General features: G+C 44.9%; 5 protein-coding genes across 5 annotated transcripts; 1 reads left to right on the top strand and 4 right to left on the bottom strand.

Moving 5' to 3' along the window:
* Window positions 1–1,553: 1,553 nt before the first annotated feature.
* Window positions 1,554–2,617, bottom strand: KVR01_004040 (uncharacterized protein). The gene has a single exon (XM_044792425.1). It carries the CDS (start codon window positions 2,544–2,546, stop codon window positions 1,632–1,634), a length of 915 nt encoding a protein of 304 aa, XP_044646204.1. The 5' UTR covers window positions 2,547–2,617; the 3' UTR covers window positions 1,554–1,631.
* Window positions 2,618–4,071: 1,454 nt separating this feature from the next.
* KVR01_004799 (uncharacterized protein) lies at window positions 4,072–5,393 on the bottom strand. Its single transcript, XM_044784823.1, has one exon. The coding sequence runs from the start codon at window positions 4,992–4,994 to the stop codon at window positions 4,260–4,262; it is 735 nt and encodes a 244-aa protein (XP_044646963.1). The 5' UTR covers window positions 4,995–5,393; the 3' UTR covers window positions 4,072–4,259.
* A 1,689-nt stretch (window positions 5,394–7,082) lies between these two features.
* Window positions 7,083–9,712, top strand: KVR01_004244 (uncharacterized protein). The gene is made up of 5 exons (XM_044783550.1): window positions 7,083–7,917; window positions 7,981–8,150; window positions 8,247–8,614; window positions 8,684–9,030; window positions 9,136–9,712. The coding sequence occupies exons 1-5, from the start codon at window positions 7,480–7,482 to the stop codon at window positions 9,691–9,693; spliced, it is 1,881 nt and encodes a 626-aa protein (XP_044646408.1). The 5' UTR covers window positions 7,083–7,479; the 3' UTR covers window positions 9,694–9,712.
* A 392-nt stretch (window positions 9,713–10,104) lies between these two features.
* Window positions 10,105–11,648, bottom strand: KVR01_004471 (uncharacterized protein; the record flags this gene model as incomplete). Its single annotated transcript, XM_044794367.1, has 4 exons — window positions 10,105–10,574; window positions 10,640–10,721; window positions 10,926–11,082; window positions 11,137–11,648. 4 exons carry the CDS (start codon window positions 11,646–11,648, stop codon window positions 10,105–10,107), a joined length of 1,221 nt encoding a protein of 406 aa, XP_044646635.1.
* Window positions 11,649–14,483: 2,835 nt separating this feature from the next.
* KVR01_004227 (uncharacterized protein) lies at window positions 14,484–16,326 on the bottom strand. The gene is made up of 4 exons (XM_044785802.1): window positions 16,098–16,326; window positions 15,206–16,034; window positions 15,009–15,147; window positions 14,484–14,950 (listed from the first exon to the last, which is right to left on the bottom strand). The coding sequence occupies exons 1-4, from the start codon at window positions 16,185–16,187 to the stop codon at window positions 14,572–14,574; spliced, it is 1,437 nt and encodes a 478-aa protein (XP_044646391.1). The 5' UTR covers window positions 16,188–16,326; the 3' UTR covers window positions 14,484–14,571.
* Window positions 16,327–23,992: the final 7,666 nt, after the last annotated feature.

Genomic DNA, 23,992 nt, shown 5'->3' with positions numbered 1-23,992 from the left:
GAAAGAGCTTATCAGCCAATGCAATCACTCTTATCTTACCTTGGAGGCTGGCACGTATCCTGTTTCGTGTGGGAGGTGGCAGAAAGCCACGAAAAAAATTCCCGGCATGTGTTTATAGATTACTAATTTTCAGGCGGCACTAGCAAATCTGACGCTACTCCATGGTGGTTTCGTTTTTAATCCCTATATATATAAGATATATATAGTGCCTTTATATAGTAATAAATACTTAAAACTTAGTATTTAAAAAAATATAATATTAATAATAGTAGAAAGAGAATATAATATATAGGTATATAATTAAGTTTTATATTATATAAATAAAGTTAGAAGGTATTATTTTTAATAATACTATATTAGAATTATTAATATAAGTAGCTTAAAGGCTAATAGTTAATAAAATAGTTATATAGTAAAATTAAAATAATCTTTTAAAATAACCCTTATAAGAAGAAGAATCTTATAATATAAAACTTAATAAACTAACTCTTTCTTATTAATATACTTAATAGTTATTTAAATCTATTTTTATTAAGTAAGTTAAATATATTATAACTCTTATTTTAAATATATAGTTAATAAAATAATAATATTATAATAATAAACTTATTTAAAAAACTTTTTTATATAAATTTTATAAAAGATTAAAACTTTTTAAAAATTAAATAAAGTTTATTTATTATATATTAAATAAATATTATATAAGGAAAGTAGAAGTTTAAATATTTAAAAATTAAATTTTCCTCCTTTAAATATACTACTTTATTATTAAGGATTTATTTACTTTTATATAATATATAAGGAATATAATAGAAGAAAAAGCTTTATAAAAGAAGTTAGTAACTTTATATATAAATAAGTTTAAGGGTATATATTAAGTAATTATTAACTTTATACTTAAGGTATAAACTAATAGTTAGTTTAAAAGTTAAAAAGATAATAAATAGATAAATAGTTAAATAAAAAATACAATGTAGCCGAAGCCACACTGCTCTATCTACCTAGGTAGATAAGCCTTGCTGAGATGGCACCCGGAATTGACAACAACGCCTACCGATATAAGTATTTGACGGTCAGAAAATTGAACATTCCAATCCACACATGTGCAGTTGTAGGCCATCTCGAAAGGACAGACAATTGAGTTCAATGATATTGTGCACTGGACTTGTTAATTATAATTTGCATGCAGCATCTTAAGCAAAACACGCTTACAAAACCACAGTATTCTTTGAGTCGCATGATAAATTCCAAGGGGTTAGGACATATGTGTAGACTTTTCATTCCCGAATTGATGCGAGAAGAACAGCCAAATATTCGGAGAACCTCATGGTATCCATACTTCAGGTAGCCTTAATTAGAGTGGAATCTCTGCAACCACACTACTACTTGGACAAGTGCATGAGGCCCGCATCTGAGGACGCTCGTGGTATCCCCATCCAAACTATGAAGCTGATGAAGTCCGTGTGGGGACTGTTTAATGTAGTATGTCATCACTCCGACTTATCACAGCATATTGACGTGCGGACGGGCTCAGCGGTGAACTGAGGAGAATGTTTGAGGGCAATCACGATGGTTCGCTTATATACCTAGGTTGTTTGAATTATATTGTCTCGATCTGTTGTGCCCTTGTCTCAAGTGGTCGCCCAAGGACCAGAGTCTGTTTTTGTAGCCACTTTCTCAAGATCAAACTGAATCTTGCATTTCTCATCACCCAAATTGCCACCAATCGAATCGCTGCCTGTGTTGGATTTGAGTGAGATGTTGACGGAAGCGTCACTCCCATCATCCGCAGCGGTGCCGGGTGCAATTTGAACCAGGAGCAGAGTAGCCTGCGGAGCTCCCCCGTCTACAGACTCTAGTACTCCGATTGGCCATCTGAATGCTCGGCTTCCTTTAGGTTCTTCGATCTCTGTTCCCTCAATGCCATTGAGTGCATCGTATGTCGCCTTGAGTACGTCAAACAGAGCTTGCCCTCGAACGGAGATGGATATCTGGTGGACTCCCAGCGCGCCTGAGGAATGCTCAACGTTGTGTTTGGAGTGGAAAGGTACCCGATTCTCCCGAGGTGTGCGATCCAGACACCAGAAAGGAGCTTCGCCGCCGACAAACTCATCGACGCCGGCTGCCTTGTCCAGTTCGAAGAAGGGTGATGAGATGATCCATTTCAGCTCGGTGCCGTCAGGCTTGATCCTGCCTCCTGGTGTAGGGCTGGTATACTGTATGCCTGTACGTGCGATCTTGACCCTCTCTCGAATAGTGTCTAGGTCATCCTCTTCGTGCAGCGTGGTCGCCCAGTCAATGATATGGCCGGAACGTCTCGCGCCCCACCTGTGAGACTTCCTCTCCTCTTCTTTGCCAGGGACAAACGCGATGAGCTCAAAGTAGACGCCATCCTGAAGTAGGATCAGTTTATTTTCTGTGACACCGTCGGCGTGGCGTCCTCCTTCCAGGACGGTAAAAGCATTGGTGAGCCAATGTGGGACATTTGTGAGCGTCTCGTATGGCACGAGGATGACGATGTGGTCGAGGATCGGAGTCGTTGCCATTATAGTGATACGTGGAAAGTATATGAACTCAGTATTGCTTCTGGGATGTTCTGCAATGCAGGCGACTGAGCCGATAGACACCAAGAACAGGCGGGGCCATTTGCTGAAGTACACGAAGTTCAAGTTGAGCCAAAGCCCGACATCGGGGACATGTGCGTGCTTAGTAAGCAAAACGGAGAACTTCACGACAGACAATGCGCGCTCCCTAAAGAGACCTTGTCTTGTGTGACTGTCACTTACTTCTCATTCTCAATACCGTTGCATATTACGGGCTGTCACCACCCAGGTACCCAGATATTCATTGCCCGGCAGCTCGATGGAATCCAAGCTACCTACCTAGGTACTTAGGTACCTAGGTTATCTTGTGTAAGATTGTCCTTGAACATTTGCACTTATGTGTTACATCCAGTCATGAGGATAGCGCTTCCCGAAGAGGACCGGGGGGTTAGTCCTATTTTACATCCTATTCTTAAGTTAAGATCATCCTTATAATAGGAGGAATATATAAATAGTAAAGTTCTTAAGTCTTATTTAAGATTATAAGATTTAAAATAATATTAAGTTAGTTTAATAAAAAAGGGAAGAAATAAAGTAAGAAAGGTTTTAATAATAATTCTTAGTTTAAAATATATAAAACTAAGGGTCTTTTAAGCTATAATTAAGTTTTAAACTTAGTAACCTATTTTAATCTTTAATTTCTAGCTTAATATAATTAATATATAATTAATTATATAAGAGATTATCTTATAAAATATTATTTTCTAAAAGTTTAACTATTTTAATACTTTTAAAACTTTTATTTTTATAAATTTTAATCTTTAATCTTTTTATTAAAAGTAATTAATTATTTTTAAAACTTATATAGTTTTATTATAAATATTAAGAAATTCTTTTATATTATAAAAGAATAAAATAATTTAAATATTAAATATTTATATATATTTAAAAGTATACCTAAGTATTAAAAACTTTAATATATAATAAAAATTTTAATTTAAAGTTAAATATTAACTATTATATTAATAAAGAAAAAGACTTATATATATTATACTTACTATTAAACTTATATTTATTATAAAAGTTACTTTTATAAAAGTTAAAAAATTAAAGTATAAAGGTTATATAAGAAAATTTTAATAATTTAAAAGTTATTTTATTTATTTAACTAAAAAGAATCATTGAAAAGGATTTCTTTATAGTGATTTTAAGGTTTATTTTCTATTTATAAGTTCTCTTTCTCTTTCTCTTTCTCTTCCTATTTAATTTAATCTTTATAACTACCTCTTCTTCCTTTAAGTACATACCTCTCTCCTTATTAAAAAGTCCTTATATAACTTTTATACCTTAATCCTCTAACTCTTATAGAAGGGTAAGTAACTATTATAGTAGGTGTAAGTCTTGTGGTGGGTGTAAGTTTTAAAAATGAGGTAAGCCCTATAGGCCTCTATAACTCTTGTGGGCTGGCTATAGGCCCTAGTATGGTATTTTGAATCATTGAGACTTTTAGTCTATTCAGTACCTTCAATTCGCGAGTAAAAAACAACATTGATTACATAGGCAATCTTGAAATACTGAATTGCATGCTGCCAGGATCGGCCAACGTCATGCTGACATGGACCCAAGTCAATTTAAGAGAAAATGCAAACGAGCTCCCTTCGATTCCACACTGGCCTGCCAGTCTGCAAGATACTAATCCGTGATGTATCTGATGGCTCATGGACCCTCGCCCTGCGACTTCTCCGATATTATAGCTGGACCGACAGATGGCCCTGGGTCAGTATGTATACGGATAAGCTCCGAAGGGAGGCTCAAGTGCTTCGGGGGTCCATTTCCCGAGCTTCGGAACATGGGGTGCGAAAACAGTGGCGGCGTTTTTAATCGTATGGTCGGTGGCCTTCGAGGTACGTTCCCATCATCTTCACTCCTGCGCGGGCTCTGAGACGGATGCTTCTTTCCATTCAATACTTGGAAGGTCCTCAAGACGTGTGCCTCTGCGGATCCCCAATCTAGGCACCGCTCCTCAATCCGTGGGCCAGTTTCGACATCTGTGTTAATGCTTTTCGCTCGTCCATGCCATGTCTTCGAGCGGGATCGGGTCGGTCTTGTCCACTTGCTGCTGCCTGCTTGGTCAGGGTCCATCCGATTCGATGCCCGACTCTGCTGCGTCTTCCGAATGATCTTATGCCGTTGCATCTCCTCCTCTACCAAAAGTCGTGAGCGCGTGAGTTTGCATCTGCGGTCGTGTTCATCCCAGGTCAGGGTGGGGTCGCGTGACTGGGCTTCCTTGAACCGTTGCCTTGATTTGCGTCGGCGCTCGACGAGTTTCAGCCCGACGATTATTGCAGAGATGGCAATTACGACTCCAGCTCCGATGGATATGGCTATTATTAAAGTGTTTCTGCCACTTTGGCCAGACTCGTTGCTCCTGGCGAGGGTTCTAAGGTACATGTCGAGGAATAAAGCGAGTGAAATTCGACAGTGAAATAAGGAATAAGATGACCTCAACAACCCTTGGGTCGAAGCTTGTTTTTTAATTCCCGCCCAGAAGGCGCATGCAACACTGTCATTGCCCCCGGGGCACAGGATTTATGAATCATGGACGTTGAGCAGACAGATGACACACGCGCACTCGTATTTCTTGTGCGACACAACCTCGTTGCTATCTGCCGTTCCTATTTAGCACCTTGTAAAAAAGAAGCAGCAACACCTTCACCTGACCTCATCGCGCAGTCCAGCATGCATTGTCCCGTACTTGACAGTGCTGCAGTTGGTGATAGTGGCTGAACGCATGCGGTATCACGCTGCCTCAGATAGATTCATCAGTGGGGCCAGAAAAGATGGGTGGTACGGCCTTGCGTCGATCCTTCGCGGATGACCTCGAGCGCAAAAAGGAAAAGTCGCTCCACGACACAAATGAGCCGGCCAGCTGCTTCCCGCTCGGGTCCCCACACGGCTCTGAGGGCTGGAAACAAGAAAGCCTCCCGAAGTCTGCCGGCGACAGCCGTTATTGGCTGGGCCAGGTTGCTTTTGGTCTACGACACGAGGGAGCTTGCTATGCAGGTGAACAGCATGGTGGAAGCGTGCAAGGGCAGAATCCCGGGTACATGGGGCATTCCAAAGTTCCCCAGCCGTGCCCAGGTGGCGGAGCAAGCCACAATGCAGGCGATGGAAGGTTTGCTGCAGCTCGTATGTTTCCTCCAGCAGAGCAGAGCTGAGATCGCGACGGGGCTGGACCTATTTCTTCCAGAATTTTCTCCCGTGATTCCGATACCACAAGATGCCTCGGACCTTGCACGCTCTCCTCCAATGTGGAGCCTCAATTACAATGCGTTTTCGTCGATTTGCGATGGACGACGCAAAACTATATTTAGCTACACAAAAAAGTATGCCAATGCACATCGATCACGCAGAGGGGCTTTGCACCCGATTGGGCTGCATGCTCAGGTGCTACAACCCACGTCTTGGCCTCGGCGCGTTCCGACGTTTTGTGGGTTCAATGTTTGCTGAGACCCGAGCTCCAGCCTCCGCAGTGCCCATGTGGGGTTGAAGGAAGAGGGATACAACACTTTTGGACATGGTCAGGAAAGCACAAGCGTGCTGAGGCGTAGAGCCACTTATTTCACATCATTTAATCTGCGCTGGTCTTGCGCGCTTACCACTGTATGCCACTGAAGGCGCCATGTGTGTCTTCGGACGTATGCAGAATAGAAGCGAAACCAATTTAATGTGTGCAGCCACAAGATGGGGCTGAAGGAACAAGACAGCCCCACTTCTTAATAATACCTTCCAATCTGCGGGCACAAGATATATGACGCGAATCCACGGTCTACCTACTCATTAAGTACCTAGTAACCTTACTTAGGCAGGTGTAAACCTTGGAAGTCATGGATTCGAGACGCTGGGCACTACCAGTAGACATGTCAACAAGCACCTAACTAAACTAATAGCTCTGCAATGTTTCACCCCCTCTGCTTGTCAAAGTTGTCATCATGAAAAAGCAGTTTTGAACAAGCTTCACATCAAACTGCTGGCCACATGACGGGCCCGACCCTGGTTTTGGAGCTAAATACTTGATAATGCTGCGAACTGCTGGGTCCAACAATGATGTTGCGGTTCATTGAAGCCGTCAGTCAACCTTGGAAGGTGGCGTACTGGTGCTGAACCCCCAATGTCTTGGGTACATGCGATACTTTTTGTCCGTCACCAAAGGTGACGCACACCATGCCATGATTGTATGATTGGCCTCGAGAACCAATAAGTGGATACTCATACAGTACAATCCAGTCTGGGGAATTATACCCGGAATAATAATGGACATCCTTGAGTTTTGATAAGCCCCTGTTCAAGAAATTGGCGTGCCTGCCAAGGCCATCCCGAGCACAGCGATGTAACCGAGCCGGCGGGAGCCAATGGAACGCGTCAATCGAGGCACGCTGTTCGGGCGTTGGAAAGCTTCGATGCCTCGGGTGAGCCGGCGAGGCGGTCTAGCACAAAAATCATGACGACGACCAGTTGCCATCCTGGTCTATTCCCCCTCTCTGGTCCACTGCCGACTCTTGCCAAATCAGACAAATCCTCACCGAACTGCGGTTACATAGCAAGCCTCCTCGTGTCCACGCCCCTCGCCTGCTCCCAGAAGTTGCAAGCATGCATAATCGAGTCTGCCTGATTGGCCAAGCAGTATTAAGCCGCGGGCTAGCGATGCAGTGGGAGGGCATCGTCTTCAGAAAAGGCAAGGATGAAGCTTGACCAGCAGATAGTTCAAGTCCACTTTGGCAGACGCAATGCTACTCGATGATGTACCTAGGCACATCAACCGGACGACGGCAAGTGCGGATATAAGACGACAGACATCGCCATATCTCGTGGCTTTCGAGGCCAATGGGCGATCGTGCGGTCCCCATCACTCGCTCTCTCTGCGATCGTCGACAAGATGATATTTCAAATCACTGGCCTGCTCGCGCTCGCCGGGGCTGTACGAGCATCTTGGACATCGAATATCAACTACCGCAGTCCCTCTGAGCACCACCCGTCTCTCGGTGTCTCGATCAGCAAGGTCGTGAAGAGAAATGATCCTCAGAGTCAGTGGGACCCAACGACGCTGCACTTCACCCACGGCGTTGCTTCAGGAGACCCTTACCCAGACAGTGTCATCCTTTGGACGCGCATCGGCCCTGTACTCGATAATGACAAATCAAACGTTACTGTCTCCGGCTACGTGCCGCTGTACAACCACGACACCCAGGAGTACGTTTCCTTATCCAAGGCACCGATCTGCGTTGAGTACCAGGTTGCCTCGGATCAAGAGCTTGGAGACGTGGTAGACTCCGGCACGGTTTATACTAGCTCGGACATTGATTACACTGTCAAGGTTAGATAGATCAGAACTGCTTAATGGAATGATGAGCGCTAACAAAAGTCGAATTTAAACCAGATCGAGGCTAAAAACCTGGAGCCATTTACCACGTACTGGTACCAGTTCAATGTCTGTGGGTCTGACACCAAGAGTCCCCTGGGGAGGACAAAGACCACTCCAGCAGAGGACGACGACGTGACTGAGATCGGAGTCGCCGTCTACTCGTGCTCGAACTTTCCGTTTGGGTTGTAAGCATCACTTTTCACGATCCCCGTCTTTCATGTTTTGAATTCTTTTAGAATACAACGCTTTGGGACCTGTAGCAGGACTAACTTCACCACCAGTTTTAACGCATACGGCAACCCAGTCCGAAAGGACTCGGTCGACTATGTTGTCCACCTGGGAGACTATATCTACGAATACAAGAACGGTGACTACGGCTATGGCCAGAGCTTAGGCAGAGTGCCCCTCCCGGACAAAGAGATCTTTAGTCTCTATGACTACAGGAAGCGTCTTGCCACCTATCGCACTGATCTTGATCTTCTCGCCAGCCACCAGGCCTTCCCATGGATCCCAGTCTGGGATGACCATGAGGTTGCCGATAACACCTACCGAGACGGATCCTCCGAGCTGAACAATACCGAAGACTCGTTCATAAGAGACGGTGGGGTATCAACCGATCAGCGGAAGATGAATGCCGTCCGCGCTTATTGTAAGCCCGTCCTTCCATATTTTGGAATTCTAGAACAGAAAAATGTAGCAGGGCTAACATCACCCTTAGTCGAGTGGATGCCAATACGACAAGTTGAGATGGACGACAATTTGCGCATCTGGCGCTCATTCAAGCTCGGGAACTTGGCGGACCTCATCATGCTTGACACTAGGCAATATGATCGGTCTATCACGGACCTATACTGGAACACAGACTATGTCCACGCAATTTCCCAGGATGCCGGCCGGTCGCTTATGGGATCGAGGCAAGAAAACTGGTTTTACAACCAACTGTCTTCCTCCTCCAAGCGAGGTGCCACATGGCGCGTTATTGGCTCGCAAATTGTGTTCAGCCATCTTAACCAGTCCATAGCATTTGGCGATGAGAGTCCACTCAACAATGACGCTTGGGATGGGGTGAGTGACTTCCAGGATTTGGTTTACGCTCGGCTTGACGATATCCGAACATACAGCATCTCTTAATGCTTTTCCGTGTACGACGGCTGACACCGGCCAATACAGTACCAATCAAATCGAAATAGGACATTTAGCCACCTGTACAACAACGGAATCGGGAACAACATTTTCTTGGCAGGCGACTCTCACGCGTCCTGGGTCTCGGATCTCGTGTGGCTGGGAGAAAAGAACTACGACTCTGCCAGTGGTGAGGGCTCAATCGGTGTTGAGTTCGCCGGATCAGCGGTGACATCCCCCTGCCCTTACGGCGCGAACATCACACTTGATCGGGCAAACCAGGCCTCCACGTGGTTGCAGACCGCCAACGAGGAGCTGCAATGGCAGGACCTATACTATCGAGGCTACTACGAGCTGCACATCTCGCCCGAGAAATTAACGGCTAATTATTTCGGCTTGCCCACGGTTGTTAGCAGGAATGGGTGGGAGATCCCGATCGCTAATTTCACGGTTGAGGCGGGCGCGAACAAGCTGCAGAGGCCAGTGGCTGGAGGCCTTGTGGAGAGCGGGAGCTTGAAGGGCGGGGAGACGAAACAAACCAACGTCACGGTGGACACAAATAACGGAACATGGTTCGTGAGCCAGGCACCATTGGAGGTGTTGTAAGCGCATTTAAGCATTGTGTCATGTAAGACTTGATCACAATATACCAAGAAATGAATATTACGGGTTGGAGTCCTATGCCAGTGTTTATGACAACCTGTCACAATTTGAGGACTAGGTGCCTGCGGCGAGGAGCGGCGTCACTTTTTGTCGAACAGCACAGTGGCTTTATTCGTGACAGAAGCTACCCTAGAGTACTTTTGGCTCGGTATAGGTCGACCCATTTGTTTTATATCACACTGGAGAAATGCTCCACTCACTAGCTATTTCACTTTAAGCCGAGAGCCAGTCCAACAATACTTTTGTTGCGATGAGACAAAGTTGGTACCCTAGGATGCTCGCACAAAACACACGACGACGCTGTTTTACAAGTGGTGGTTTCACTCCATACTACCTAGACAGGTACTTAAGTACTTAGCGGTCACCATTCAACTGCTGGGGCCAATTCGCAGGGCAGCTCTCAGTACATGGAATCCCACTTGACTGCTGGTTCTGAATATTGGAGCACAGCCACTTTGCTTTGCCACCTTTCATCGGTGTTATGTTCACATTTTCCATCCTAAGATTCTTGCACGGCGCCGCGGCACTGCAATGTATCCCTGCTGCTACATTATACCTACTAGTACCTGTAATATTCACCCAGCGGATGTCTTCGATACTCAGACGCGAGCTATCGCACCCGGAACCGCTGTAGATGCAGGGTGTAATGTATATCGGCTGGTTGACGTTTTCGAACTGCATGTTAGCAAAGGTCACATTGCGGACCCTGCCCTGTCCCGAATATGTTTTGATCCACGCAGCGTTGCTGCTGTGAAACGCGGTGACATTGTCGTAGTAGACGTTCTCGACATAGTCGGGTTGAGAGGGGTTCGAGCCTATGGAGCCTTGTACAATATCAGAACCTAGGTGCAGTTCTCAGGTGGAGCTCGGATCAAACACATGTCAGTACCTATACACATAGCACCGCTCTCGTGGCAGACCACATTGCTGACGTGTACATTACTGGAATTCCCTTTCATACTGATACAGTCCTCTAGTGGTCAAATTAGTCCTGCTACGGATCCTAAAGTGTTGTATTCTATAACATTCTCAAAACATGAAAGACGGGGACCCGTAAAAGGTGAAAAGTGATGCTTACAAAGGATATAGCGGTGATTAATATGACAGTAGACATTGTATAGTTGAGCAAGCGTTTACCATGGGGGGAATACGGGTAGATATGACTTGAAACTCACATCGCCGCAGGTCACGGTCCAATTTGAAATGACAATGTCTCTAGAGTTCCAAGTATCGACGCCATCTGTGTTGACTGTTGACCACTGACTGTTTGAAGTTGAGTTCATATCCAAATTACTCATGGTGACATTTTCCGAGTACGCGATGAAAGTATGCCTGTTATTGAATCAGTCATTCGAAACGTGCACAGCGTCAACGGATGAGACTGACCAGAACTGGCTTTGCCTCCATGTAATTCCATCCACCAGGACGTTCTTGGCGTGCCGAAGGGTTAAGCTGATGGGCCGGCCGTTCTGGTTGCCTTGATTCCTATTCTGGTCATACCATAGCTGTCCATTACCATCGAATAATGCCTTTCCGAAACCCCTCAAGCTTATGTTGACACCGCCCAGCTGCCATGCTGTCGATCTACCGGCGTATGTGACGCTAATGCTGTTACGCAACCAATATTGGATATCAGAGCTCCATTTGAGAGTTCCGTAGATCTCGATGTTGCAGTTGTTCAAGTCTGTTGTTCGCATCACCTGACCAATGTTGAATAGGCCCTCTGTCAGCACCACCTTGCCGTTTTGTCCGCATTGCTTGAAGGCGTCGAGGATCTGGGGCGTGTCATCCTTTCCCGTTTCCAATGGAGTCACAGTACAGGTTGAACCGGTTTTGTTCAAGGCTGCGAGCGCCGATGCGGTAAACATCGCGAGAACACTAAAGATTGGGAGACGCATCTTAGGTCCCCTGGTAGGCAATTGTGCTGAACGCTACTTAAGAAGGTGGTGGTTAGGACCTCACGATAGGGACAGGCAGCACAAGTCCAACAATTTTGGATTTTTCTCTTTAGTCCATATTGTCTCTTAAATACAAGTCAACGTTTGAAATCAAAGTCTACAGCTCATTTCTGCCGTTTTGTGGTCTCGCAAACAGGCAGTGGCAAGGATCGGCCGGCCGTCTTAGCCGGAATAAGTCTTCAATTTCCAGGAATTACCAGGTGTGCTCTATCGTGGCTGATCGGCGCTTACATTCAAGTTTGAGAGGTATCTTCAACAGCTACAGGCATGAATAATCTAAGTCTAAATGGCATTTACCCGGGTCAAATTACATATGCGGACTCAGATGGCCGCCCATTCCAAGGTGATTGGCTGAGCAAGCTCTCAACCAGCAAGGTGGGGTTACATGCTGTGCAGGCAGGAAGAACAATTGTATAGCCTTTCATCTACAGACTGTCAAATTGCTATTTTCCGAAAGGCTACCCTAGGGTATCTGGGACTCCTGCCTGGTATCATCGAGAGTCACGTCCGAATGAAGAATTGACAACATCCAAGGAATACGGCAGCGAGATTGCTGTTGTGCTAGGAGCTAGAACTTCGGTTCAAATGTATTCAAAGGCCAGCGGATTCCAGCCACCTTTTCTAGACGAAACCCCGCTTTTCCACCTCCTTTATTACAAGACAAGATTAAGATTTAGTTTCTACTTCTTTTCTATATAGTTTTACTTCTATTCTATATATATTTAAGAATATATATAATACCTTTATATAATAATAAATATTTAAAGTTTAATATTTAAGGCTTTAGCTACACTATATTTTTCCTTTATACTATATAACTACTTATTTCTTCCCTAATAGTTTAGAGCTTATATATAAAGTCTTTAATAGCTTTATATATATTCTTATAGTCCTTTTGAAGAGGAATTTTAAATTTATTTTTTTCTTTATTTCTATTATATTTTTTTATATTATTAAGGAGTTAGTGGTTATTAATAATAAGAGTATAGATTTAAAGGAGGATAAATTTATTATACTCTCTTTATCTTTTATAAATTACTTTTAAGACTTTTTAAGAGTTTTAATATTTTATTATAAAAGTCTTAAAGGTAATATATTATAAATTATTTTTATTTTAAATTCTTTTAAAGTTAATAGCTATATATTTAAATAGAGGCTGTAGTATTAGTTTACTTAGTAAGGGTTTTATTAATATATATATATATATATATATATATTTAGAGGATAATTTTAGTTAAGCTTTTAATATAATTTATTTATATAGTAATTATTTTTAAATTTAATTTTACTATAACTTCTTTATAATATTTTAGTTAATACTATTATTAAGATAATACCCTTTAGCTTTATTTATATATTATAAAGTTAAGGTTATAAATATTTATTATATTATAACTATTATTATTAATATTATATTCTTTTAAATACTAAGTTTTAAGTATTTATTACTATATAAAGGTACTATATATATCCTTAAATATATATAGAATAGAAGTAAAACTATAAAGTTTAATATTTAAAATATATAATATTAATAATTATAGTTATAATATAATAAATATTTATAATTTTAATTTTATAATATATAAATAAAGTTAAAAGTATTATTTTAATAATAATATTAATTAAAATATTATAAAAGTTATATAAAAATTAAATATTTAAAATAATTATTATATAAATAAATTATCTCTCTTAAATATAAAGTTAAAAGATTTATAATTATAATTTTATAATTAATTTTTATTTAACTATATTATATTACTATAATTTTATCTAACTTTATTTAAACTTCTTTTAAACCTTTTAATATTTTTCTCTTTAAGGAGTTAAATTTAAAGGGAGCCTTTAAGTTTAAGTTTAAGATTCTTATAGATTTTAATTTCCTTTAAATTAAACTTATAATCTCTTAACTTTTTAAAAATATATTAACTATTTTAAATATTAATAACTTTTTTAAAGTAAAAGTCTACCTTTATATAATTATAAATTTAATTATTAATAACTATTTTTTTATTTATAAATTATTAAAACTATAAACTTAAATATTATATATAATAATAGAGTATAGTTACCTTACTTAAAGGTTGTTTTTTAGTTTAATAGGTTATATAATAGGCTAAGTAATTACTTTTAAATAGTTTTACTTAATAAATATTTACTTAAATAGAGTTAGAACCTTAATTAAAGGAATAATAGCTTTATCTTTACCTATTTTAACTAACTTATAAAAGGTTTAAGTTATATAATAACCTTATATATAGTACTTAATAGTGTTAAGATTAGGTAGCCTATAATCTATAATAGCTTTAACTTTTAATAAATTAATTTATATTAAAACTAATAGTATTAACTTAAACTAATTAGGTATAGCCTAGTATATTAATATAGGAAGGTATCTTTTAATAATAGATAGTATTATAAATAATTATAAAGTTATTATAAAAAGTTCTATATAATAAACTTAACTAAGTTAATCTTTAAAAGATATATTATATTTTATTTCTTTAAAACTTTAACTATTTATTTCTAGCTTAATAGTAGAATTAAAAATATAAATAATCTATATAAATAAATTATATTAAAGAAAGTTTAATAAAAAATTATTTTTTTAAATATAAATATATTAATAAAACTTTTATTAAATAAATATTATAATAATATAAACTTATAAACTATTAAGTAATTAATTTATAAAATTAATTATTTTAATCTTTAAAATAAAATATCTTTTATATAATAATAAATTAAGTTATCCTCCTGAATTTAGTATTATTTATTGTTTAAGAAATATTAATGAACATTAATAGGTCTAGAGTTAGTTATCTAACCTTAATTAGGGAGGTAAGGGACTGCGAGTAACTTAATCCTTTACCCCGAAAGCCTCACGTGCTGTTCTACTGCTGCTTGCTAAACGGTCTCCATATCGAATGAAAACAAATGGAATCACTCCCATCACCAACGCAATGAAGCCTAATACCGACGGTGCCCAATGAGTCCCGAGGTCCGAGTACATCCTGTTGGCGGCGAGGGGCAGTGTAATCGCCCCTATGGATCGTGTCATGCTGGCAGCGGCGTGTGCCGATGCAGAATACTGACGGAAGACGTCTGTCAAATAATTGATCATGCCCATAAAAAGCATCTGAAAGCCGCAGCCGAAGAAGATGCCGCTCAGCATAGGCACGATGGGAGACACAGAGGGCCAGACAGTCCAACCGAGCCAGAACATGGAGATTACCATACTGAGAAATCAAGTCAGCCCACGATATGGGCAGATATGAACGCGGCAGGGATGCTCACCAAGGAGACGCGATACATGCAAGAGGTAGTCTGCGGTAGATCTGGTTGTTGGTCCAATTGGCACCCGCCTTGCTTTGGTGATCGTGATACCACGTAAAGGCAGCAAACATCAACAAGGCAAGGATTACACCAATAGCCTCTGTGATAGAACGGTTAGAAAGATTGTGGCTTTCAGTCGTAGAGGTAGCGCAACTTACGCGGTATGAACGCCAGGCCGGCAATGGCTGGTGAAAGCCCGTAGAAGTCTTGGAAAATGACGGGATATGCTTGGAATAGAAGATAGAAAACAGCATAAGCCAGGGCTAAGTACGCAGAGGTACAAAAGAGTATTGGCTCGGTGACAAGGAGGGTAACAGGACGAAGAAATATCTTCTGGGCGTCGAACGGCTTGAGTTCAAGCTGCTGTCCGCTCGCGATCTCTGCGCCGTACTTATTGAATCTCTTTATAGCGGCTTTGTTGTGGAGGACCGGCGCGTAAGTCTCGGGAAGCGTCAAAACCAGAGGAAGACCCAAGGCTGCAATCATCCCAGCAATCCAGAATGGCCAGCGCCACGACATCTGGGAGGAGAATCCGGAGATGATAGGACCGATCAAGGGCCCAATCGTCGTGACAGTCATATAAAGGGCCATTGCATTGCCCCGGATCGAAGGGTCGTCAAAAATGTCCGCGTACAGCCCGCCGAGGACACTCGTCGGAGCGGCGGCGTTGATCCCGCACAGGAGACGAAATGTGAGCAAGGCAGGGTAGTTTGGAGCCCCGCTGCACGCGAGCATGAAAACAAGGTATCCCAGAAAAGTGCCAACAAGGACTGGCCGGCGGCCGATGTACTCGCTGAGTGGAGCAAAGACGAGAGGGCCAATAACATAGCCAACCATGAAGAGCGAGTTGAGAAGAATAAGATGGATGTGTTCGGTAACTTCGAATTGGGCGCTGATGGCGTCAAGAGCGCCCGAGGGCATCGATGACCCCAGGTTACCATTGAAAGTGCATGTGAACCCGGCGCATACAATATGGGCTTTTCGCCACTTTGCATGTTTTAGTCGCGGCAACTAGAATTGGATAAATACAAGAGTATTGGGATTACTCACAGAAGAGAACTTGGTGGCATCAATGACTTCACGTTTCTCGTTTTCCCATGAAACCAAGCCGTCGTCTGGGCGCTCAGTTTCAAACTCCATGTCGTTTTGGTGGGTTGTCTTTCACTTAGTCGTTCAAAATCCGTCCAGATAAATGCTGTCGTAAAGTTGACCTGCCCGAAAAGCACCATCAGAAGGAACTTAAAAAGACAAGACGAGCCATTATTTATGCCCATCGTCGCGTATTACGTGCCTCGTTGACTGCTTGAATTTCTCACCGACTGATTACCATCCTGTCGAATCCTCTCGTGTGACCCACCCGTGAACCCTGCAAGTCGATTGGCTACATTTGCCGAGCCTCGAAGCATGCCAGAACCGAGTCGCTGACAAAGCGGCAGGCTCACCGTCTTCCATTGAATTAATTGGTTCACTTGGCCGAGCAGCTCGAAAGCCCGTTTGAACTAAACTTCCGAGCGCGACACGACTTTTCCTTCATCATCCACAACTTAGTCAAGGCAGCATAACTTCCGCTTAGCATCGAAAAACTCCGGTTCTTCGTTGATGTGTTTTCAAATTGGTATCCATATCGGCAATTGGGCCCTCATCTCGCCAAGTCATCGGAAATGGTGACGGAAGGACTTAAGAGATCAAGAACCAGTATGCGTCGCACCGATCTCGGCTTTCTGCCGTGATTCTACTTTGTCTTGTCTGAAAGCTCCATATTAACCTCGCCGCAGATGGACGAGCCTGCCTGACCTGTCATCGGAGGAAGGTCAAATGTGATATCCTTTCGAAGGGTGCGCCATGCTCAAGATGTCAGGCGAAGAGCGCGTCCGACTGCCAGATTTACGTGAAGAAGACACGATCCTCGGCGCGCAATATTCTTGGCGCCAATGTTCCAATTCAACCTCGTTCGATTGGGGTTCAGTCGGCAACGGCACCTACAACGCCGGCTCCGACTCCATCGAGTCCGCCGGCCGATGTTGCCGTGAGGGCTCGTCATCGGCCCAGCTCAGCCGGGGATGATACCGATCAGACTGATCGAGACAGTGAAGATGCAACACACAACATGGCAGATTTCCTACACCAGCAGGTTGTCGAGCATCCAGAAATAAGCCGTTGCGGCCGCCTCTTTTTTATTGGCACAGAATTTTCTAATCTTCACTACTTAGTGCGGCAGCGCTCGAGGCGCCCAGATGAAAGGGTTGTTCATTTCGGAGGCCACCCACTGCGTCCCAAGGTGCCTTCGGTGCCAGCCGAGATCCTCGAGTTGCCGCCGAAGGCTTTGTCCGACGAGCTTGTCCGGGCATACTTTGTTCATATAAATCCAGGCTTGCCCATCATCGACGAGGACGACTTTATGAAGGTCTATAATGGCCACGTGGGCACTGGTCATTTCCCAAGATGTAGGCCGCAATGTAAGCCAGTGTCGTTGATGTTGCTGAATGCCGTCTTTCTCGTCGGAGCACGCGTTCTGAGCCCGGCGCGAGCGGAGGTAAAGGCGCTCACGCCCGTCTTCTTCCGGAGAACGAAAGCTCTTTTCGACAGTCGCTTCGAGCAGCATCGTGAGACATATCTACAAGCTTCGCTTCTTCTGACTTGGCATTGCCATGATCTCGAAGACATCGTTTCAAACACTTGGCACTGGGTGGGAGTCGCTACTAGAACCGCATTTGGCATGGGCATTCATCGAGATGCAAGACCATCTAGCCTCAACCCCGTGGACAAACGACTGTGGGTTCGGCTGTGGTGGATTCTATTCCAATTCGATGTTCTGGTGTCTTCTTCCTATGGCCGACCTCAGGCGATGTGAGTCTCGCCGTGCACTGCGACACCCCGTTCCTTTGCTGACGATCGGTAATCTTAGCAACCTCGATGAATCTGACGTGTCACCACTGTGAGCAGCTTCTCGATACAATCTTTATCCCTTCAAGAACAGATATGCCCCTACTTCAGGCCTATATAATGTAACAAAGACTCCAGGGGCAACAGGTTTTTACGAGAGGCTATGACCACCTTGTGGCCTGCCCCTGCCCTATTCGTATTAAGCTTCTTCTTTGGTTGTTTGATGGCTGACTCCTAACGCTGGAAAAAGTGAAAAGCATCACTTCCTGGGAATCAATAGTCCAGAAATTGACTTCACTATAAGTCACACCCGCCTGTGCCTCATTTTCTCCAAGGCAATGAGGAAGAGAGTGTCCTTGCGATCTACTCCCGCAGACCGAGCCGCGGCAACTGCAGAGTGCGACGCAGCTCTTGCAAACCTGATCACACAACTCCCCGAGAAGTTTCAGAATCCCAAAGGTGACCCAGACCAATGGCAGGCTATCTTTCACCTAACTTACAATAACTTTCTAATCCTGCTTCATCGGCCATCACCTAGGAGAGACCCCGAAGGTCCCTCGGCCGCAGCAGACACTGACTTGAGTATTTGTTGCGACGCCGCGATTACGATATGCTCCATTTTCGAGTCTCTAAGAGAAAGGAATCTGTTGGACAGGCTTTGGATACCCAGTATTCATGTACTCTTCACAGCTCTGGTGCATGTGTCAGACCAGATGCAATCTGTGAATCCACTCATCGTTGCCAAGTCAAAACGCCTATTTGACTCGCTGATGCTCACTTTACACGCTCTCAAAGGGCAGTGGTTATATGCACAGAGTTTGTTGGCACTATTCGATGGACGGAAAGCGGCAGGCTCTAGGCACACTCGGTCCCAGGCGACAGACTCGGAAAATGGAAATGGAGAAGGTGACGTCCCTCGTTTCTGCGGTGATCCCGGAAACCCTCCAGAGCATCTTCGTATCGGCGAAAGTGTCCTGAACGGCTCAGCCATGCACCTGCCAGCTGTTGGCCACCCTGAACAACATGCACATAATGGACAATCCTCGCCGGCCTACTTAGGGCCTTCCAATCTTTATCAGTCTGATCCTAGACCCGGTGGGATGATTGGGGACGTCTCGCAAGCCAACTACATCTATGGCACCAACTTCATTGGGGATGACGTGGACCTGCCTGAAGATGGAGCAGATCACATGGATATGTTGGAAGTGCCGTCGGCGTTGGAGCTACTTCTTGCAGGCGTCGGTAATGATTTCGGGTTGCACTATTGAGTGTCAGGGCTCAGATTACTCACTGTGATTTCGGAGGCCACCAAGTCTATGTCACAAGTATGCAGATTTTCGAACTTCCTCGGTCATTGTCAACATACTAGACTGCCCAAGTGCTGCCTCAGCTCGCCCCTCTTCACCGGAAACACCGAGTTCTGCCAACTCAACAAGTGGTGATCTCGTTTCTAATCCCAATACATATAGAATGTGTGGATCGCCTTCGGGTGGTTTCGTTTTTGATGCCCATACATATAAAATGTATGCGACGCCTTCATACAGTGGTAAACGCTCAGGACCAGAAGGGAGGGAAAGGACGATGTCCGCACGTGCGATAGATTGAGCCGCAGCTTCAGCAACCCGATCGACAACAGCAACTTCCCACATCAATAGTTCGCCACTTGTTCGTTTTTGGTTCTGTGTACATCTTCTGGACTTTCGCGGAACATCAGGTAGCGCGATTGATAGCCCAATGGCCCACGAGGGAAGTTTCCTAATAGACAGGTCAAATGACCAGAAAGGTGTGACGCTGGAGGGCCGAGACAAAATGGGAACACAACGGGTGGCGTGATGCCTTGCACGTGTCGAACCGCGAGACATGATGTCTTAGAAAACATCCAACCTCCACTTTAGCACTGGTGAAATTGGGAGACACCGTTTGACCGTGTACCCAGACTTTTGAAGATTGGTGTGGGTTCGGCTTGAATGAAACCCAACGCGGAATATGGCAACGCCACGGTCCTGGATGCCGAGCAACGGAAAGCATGTGTGGGGGCCTATACCAAAATTCGGTGACAGCCTCCACACATGCATATCGTACGCTCGGAGGCTGGGACTCTGCAAGCTCCCGTCTCCAAGCCTCCGAATAATCCGATGCGGCTGTTGCAGCTTTCAGCTACGGGACCCAGCTGCTCGACTACAGTGCAAAGGGTCCCAATGTGGCGGGCCGGTGAGTGCATTCGAAAGCTTCTGGAAGCCCTGCCGTGGCGACAACGCCACTGGCTCGGCGTGACATGGGCCCCCCAGTACAGGGTAGGAGCCCGCGGGTCAGGATCATCAGACATTATCAGCCGGCCGCCCGGGCGGTGCCAGTGATGCATGCCCATGAGGTGCTGGGTCTTAGCCATGCGCGCGGAACGCGAACTGTGCTGAGCAGTGAGACATTTAATATACTGGCTGCGGTCTCATTCCGTACTATTACACGTCGAAGCTATACTATGTACACAGCGCCTTTGTACGGTGGTAAACGCCCAAAGACCCAGCGTTTCATTCAATATGGTACATGGCATACTCCGTATTGTAGTATGGGTGTCCGGGAAGGTGGCGCGTGCGCACGCACAGATACATGAAGACTACAAAAGAACACAAAAGTGGCAGTGGCTCCATGCTGCATGCGGGAGAGGTACGAAAGTACTGCAGACCGGGCCACGTGTGCCCCCTCGAGGTAGGACGGTGAAGCGAAAGGGTTGGTGGATGCAGCTATGATGCATGAGTGAGGGCCAGCCGCTCCGTGTGTGGGGCGGGCTGGACGTGGCCAGCTGTGAAAAATCCCATTTGATCGACTTGTATGATAGTCAGGTACAGCACTTGAACAGCCTAGAGATACCACAGTATGCTGTGATCCTCGATGTGCAGTGCGGGTTGGCGTTGCGAGTCCGAATAACCTTGGAAGCTTAGCCGACTTGTCAGACTGGTGGGTCGGATCCGTCGGCATGCATATTATGTGTGGGCTATGGATGATATCCTAGCACCAAATTAGTTTTGTAGGTGGGCAGGGAAGATCAGAGTGAGAAGTACCGATACATCCTCTTCGTATTTTCGGCGTCTAGCTTCTAACCCAAGGTTTCCAAAGTCCCTCGCCCAGCGCTTGCAGGCCCCTTTCCTCTTTGGGAAGGAGGCTCGCGCGTGAGATACAGACATCCTGGGTCTCACTGCATTCTCCCTTATCTCTCGAAGCCGTTACACATGTATGTCAGCTCGACGATGCGACACATCGCGATTCTGCTCCTTGAAATCAACAGGACACTACTGCCGTTAGGGTCTTGGCGGCCTGACCCCCTTGGCGACCATGCAATCGAATACGATACCACCTGTTCAAGCCACCCTGGAGCCCTCCACCCCACGTGTGGCGCAGTCTACGGATACACTCTGCGAGAGCTGACAGTGTCACAAAACCGCAAAGCACTACGGAGAATAATTACCGTTCGGGCAGCTGACTCGCTGTGGTGATGTGGTGGACGAGGCTTGACAGATGTCACCATAGAACCCGGATTCTTGGCCAAGCCGTAAGCTTACGGTACTCAGTCACTGCTAGGGGAGTGCTCAGGAACGGGCACCGTTGGAGGACCGAGATAACATAGGATCGCGCTTGTAAACTTTAATTAACTAAGGTTGCTTGATACTTGATCAATTGGACTCAGTTTCTGCCCGGGTACGTATTGTATGGGATGAGGTAAGCTCGCTGTTGAGACGGGGAGACACGACTGAAGACAAAGTCATTGGTAATTCTGGAGAAGATAAAATGGACATTGAATTTGTCCTGGATCCTGGCACCGTCAGCGGAACTTGAAAGTACGTTCTCACGCATTCACCTCCTCCCTAGGTACTTCGTGTCTTTGTGAGATGCTCTCAAGGGCCCAGATTTGCCTCAATGATGCCAGCTTGTCATGTCAGGAGAATAAGACCCGATACTTGAGGCGAGGGAAAAGAAAGTGGCTGGCTAGAGACCCATTATCGATTGGGCGGCGAAGAAAATCGGTGAAATTACTAGGTAGGATTGCAGCACACAAGCAACTTTGTACCCACCACAAGCAAGTCATGCAGCTGAAGCAAGCTTCGAGTTGACAAATTCTCCGCTCCTAGAAAGCATCCAAGCGAACTACTGCAGCAATATTCCCTTCCATCCCATACCCTAAGGGGAACGATTTCAGCTCAAGCAGCGAAATTCACCCCACCCTATTCCAGGGGTGTAGAAGAGCCCACAACATAGTACCTCGGTATGAGTAGCTCTTCCGATTGTGTAATGGTAGCCAGCATCGTCGAATTGTCCGTTGTTCTACTGCATGGTTAGCTTCTGTATTCGTGTCACACAAGCACGTGGATCATACAGTAGCGTACGAAGCACCGAGTTGGTGCTGAGGTATGCACAGGTGAAGACACTAGGACATACATGCATATCAGCTATCGGACTGTTTGCTATTTTTAAAAGGTTGGGGATGTTCTCACCCGTCCCCTTCGTTGGCGAACATGATGTACGAGTTGAAAGAGGGGCACCGTCTGGAGTTCCTACGTTCTGAATTGTAGGAATTAGAAACGAGACTACTTAGTGTGGCCGAAGCCATAAGGTCCGTATATCCGCCTAGAGCTGGAGCTTCTAGTTTGAAGCACCAGTGGAACCGGCGACTACCACGTAGAATTCATCCTGAGACTGGCCTTCGCTGGTGGCATTGACCGAGTACAAGAACACAGAGTAGAAGACACACTTAATTAGCGTCACTGTGGGTGAATCAGCGGGCAAGCAAGAGGTTTTGGGAGGACTCCGGTGGTTAGCCACACCAGCCCCGCGGCGCGCTCATAGTAGATTACAAACGAGGCGCACGAGGCCGACCGGACCAAGTGCTGCACAGATTGGAGCATTCATCGGGGTTGTAACCTGAGTGTTCCGACAAGCTATATCCAAGATAGCCTGTGCCGTCGCCATTGGAGGCCTTCAGATCCACCCACCCAGGGACAACTGAATACCTAGGTACCGATGAGGTGGGTTGCTACCGGCGGCTGTTGCACCCTGCGAAAATGCTGCAAGTGCAAGGAAGCCTGCATCTGTGCCAGGCTCTACATGAACGCCATTGCCGGCCTGCCAGTCTGCTCAACGCAGCCTAAGAGTTCGCCACGTCTGCTCGCGGCACCGGTGGAGCTCAGCCGCAGATCCTCCCCTCGTTGGTCAAAACGATCCGATGTATTCAGCGCAGCGATAACGCTAAGGAGAGCAATAATAATGTTGTATCACATCTTCAACATGCCAGTGATAGTCACAGCACTCGTTGGTTGTATGCAAATAATGGGGTATTTCAAAGACACAAGAAAAGTGAGAATGAGGTGGCCGACGTTTTGAGAAAGGAAACGACAAGAGGATTAGAAGGGAAAGCAGATTGTGGAGTGACTCGTACTCATACTATGGATCCTTTCAGTCCCGAGAAAGGGCAATTGTTGGGACCGGCAATAGTACCAGTGCTACAGTGAGCACTTAAGCTTACATAGAGACTGGGTATGGTAGCCGCCAAAGCCATAAGAAGGTAGCATGTTGAGCTCCAGGATTCGTGCTCTCGGGCTGCCCTCCAAAATGCATGATTTCGGGCCGGGCAAGCAATGTGATAGAAAGTAAGCCCGAAGGCGATGACTGCATGAGATAACCAAGTTGCCAACTATCTAGGTATGGGTCTTTAGATCGACATCGTGAAATCTGGCCAGCGATTGCTCGGCGGCGCGAGGCAGACCCTGGTTCTCTCCAGACTTGCACGTGGTTGTACATTGCCTCAGGATGGGATTCGTCGTCGTCGGTGGGCCCTGTTGCAAATTCCTGGTAAGTTTCCCAGGGTTCCAATAGAAGTGATGCACAAGGGCGATGCTGATATGGTTTTGGCCTGTGGGACCCGAATGTACGGGCCTGGTCATGCATGTGTTACTGCGTTAACCCCTGTTATATTTGACCTCGCTAGAACCCCCACTCCATTGATACCGTGCGCCCTGGTCTTGAGATAATGCTTATCCGTTTTTTAGTGAATACCCACTCCCTCCAGGGCT

This window comes from Diaporthe batatas (assembly GCF_019321695.1).
Source record: "Diaporthe batatas strain CRI 302-4 chromosome Unknown Contig00004, whole genome shotgun sequence".
NCBI classification, from domain to species: Eukaryota; Fungi; Ascomycota; class Sordariomycetes; order Diaporthales; family Diaporthaceae; genus Diaporthe; species Diaporthe batatas.
The sequence above is the reverse complement of the archived record's forward strand: the minus strand, read 5'-3'. Positions and strand labels throughout refer to the sequence as shown.

Excerpts from the sequence above, each read along its gene's own strand:
- KVR01_004040 (XM_044792425.1), bottom strand. The coding sequence starts at position 2,546 with ATGGCAACGACTCCGATCCTCGACCACATCGTCATCCTCGTGCCATAC.
- KVR01_004799 (XM_044784823.1), bottom strand. The coding sequence starts at position 4,994 with ATGTACCTTAGAACCCTCGCCAGGAGCAACGAGTCTGGCCAAAGTGGC.
- KVR01_004244 (XM_044783550.1), top strand. The coding sequence starts at position 7,480 with ATGATATTTCAAATCACTGGCCTGCTCGCGCTCGCCGGGGCTGTACGA. Across the intron at positions 7,918-7,980 it reads ACATTGATTACACTGTCAAG|ATCGAGGCTAAAAACCTGGA; the intron begins GTTAGATAGATC and ends AATTTAAACCAG. Across the intron at positions 9,031-9,135 it reads ACAATGACGCTTGGGATGGG|TACCAATCAAATCGAAATAG; the intron begins GTGAGTGACTTC and ends CGGCCAATACAG.
- KVR01_004227 (XM_044785802.1), bottom strand. The coding sequence starts at position 16,187 with ATGGAGTTTGAAACTGAGCGCCCAGACGACGGCTTGGTTTCATGGGAA. Across the intron at positions 16,035-16,097 it reads ATGCCACCAAGTTCTCTTCT|TGGCGAAAAGCCCATATTGT; the intron begins GTGAGTAATCCC and ends AAACATGCAAAG. Across the intron at positions 15,148-15,205 it reads CGGCCTGGCGTTCATACCGC|AGGCTATTGGTGTAATCCTT; the intron begins GTAAGTTGCGCT and ends GTTCTATCACAG.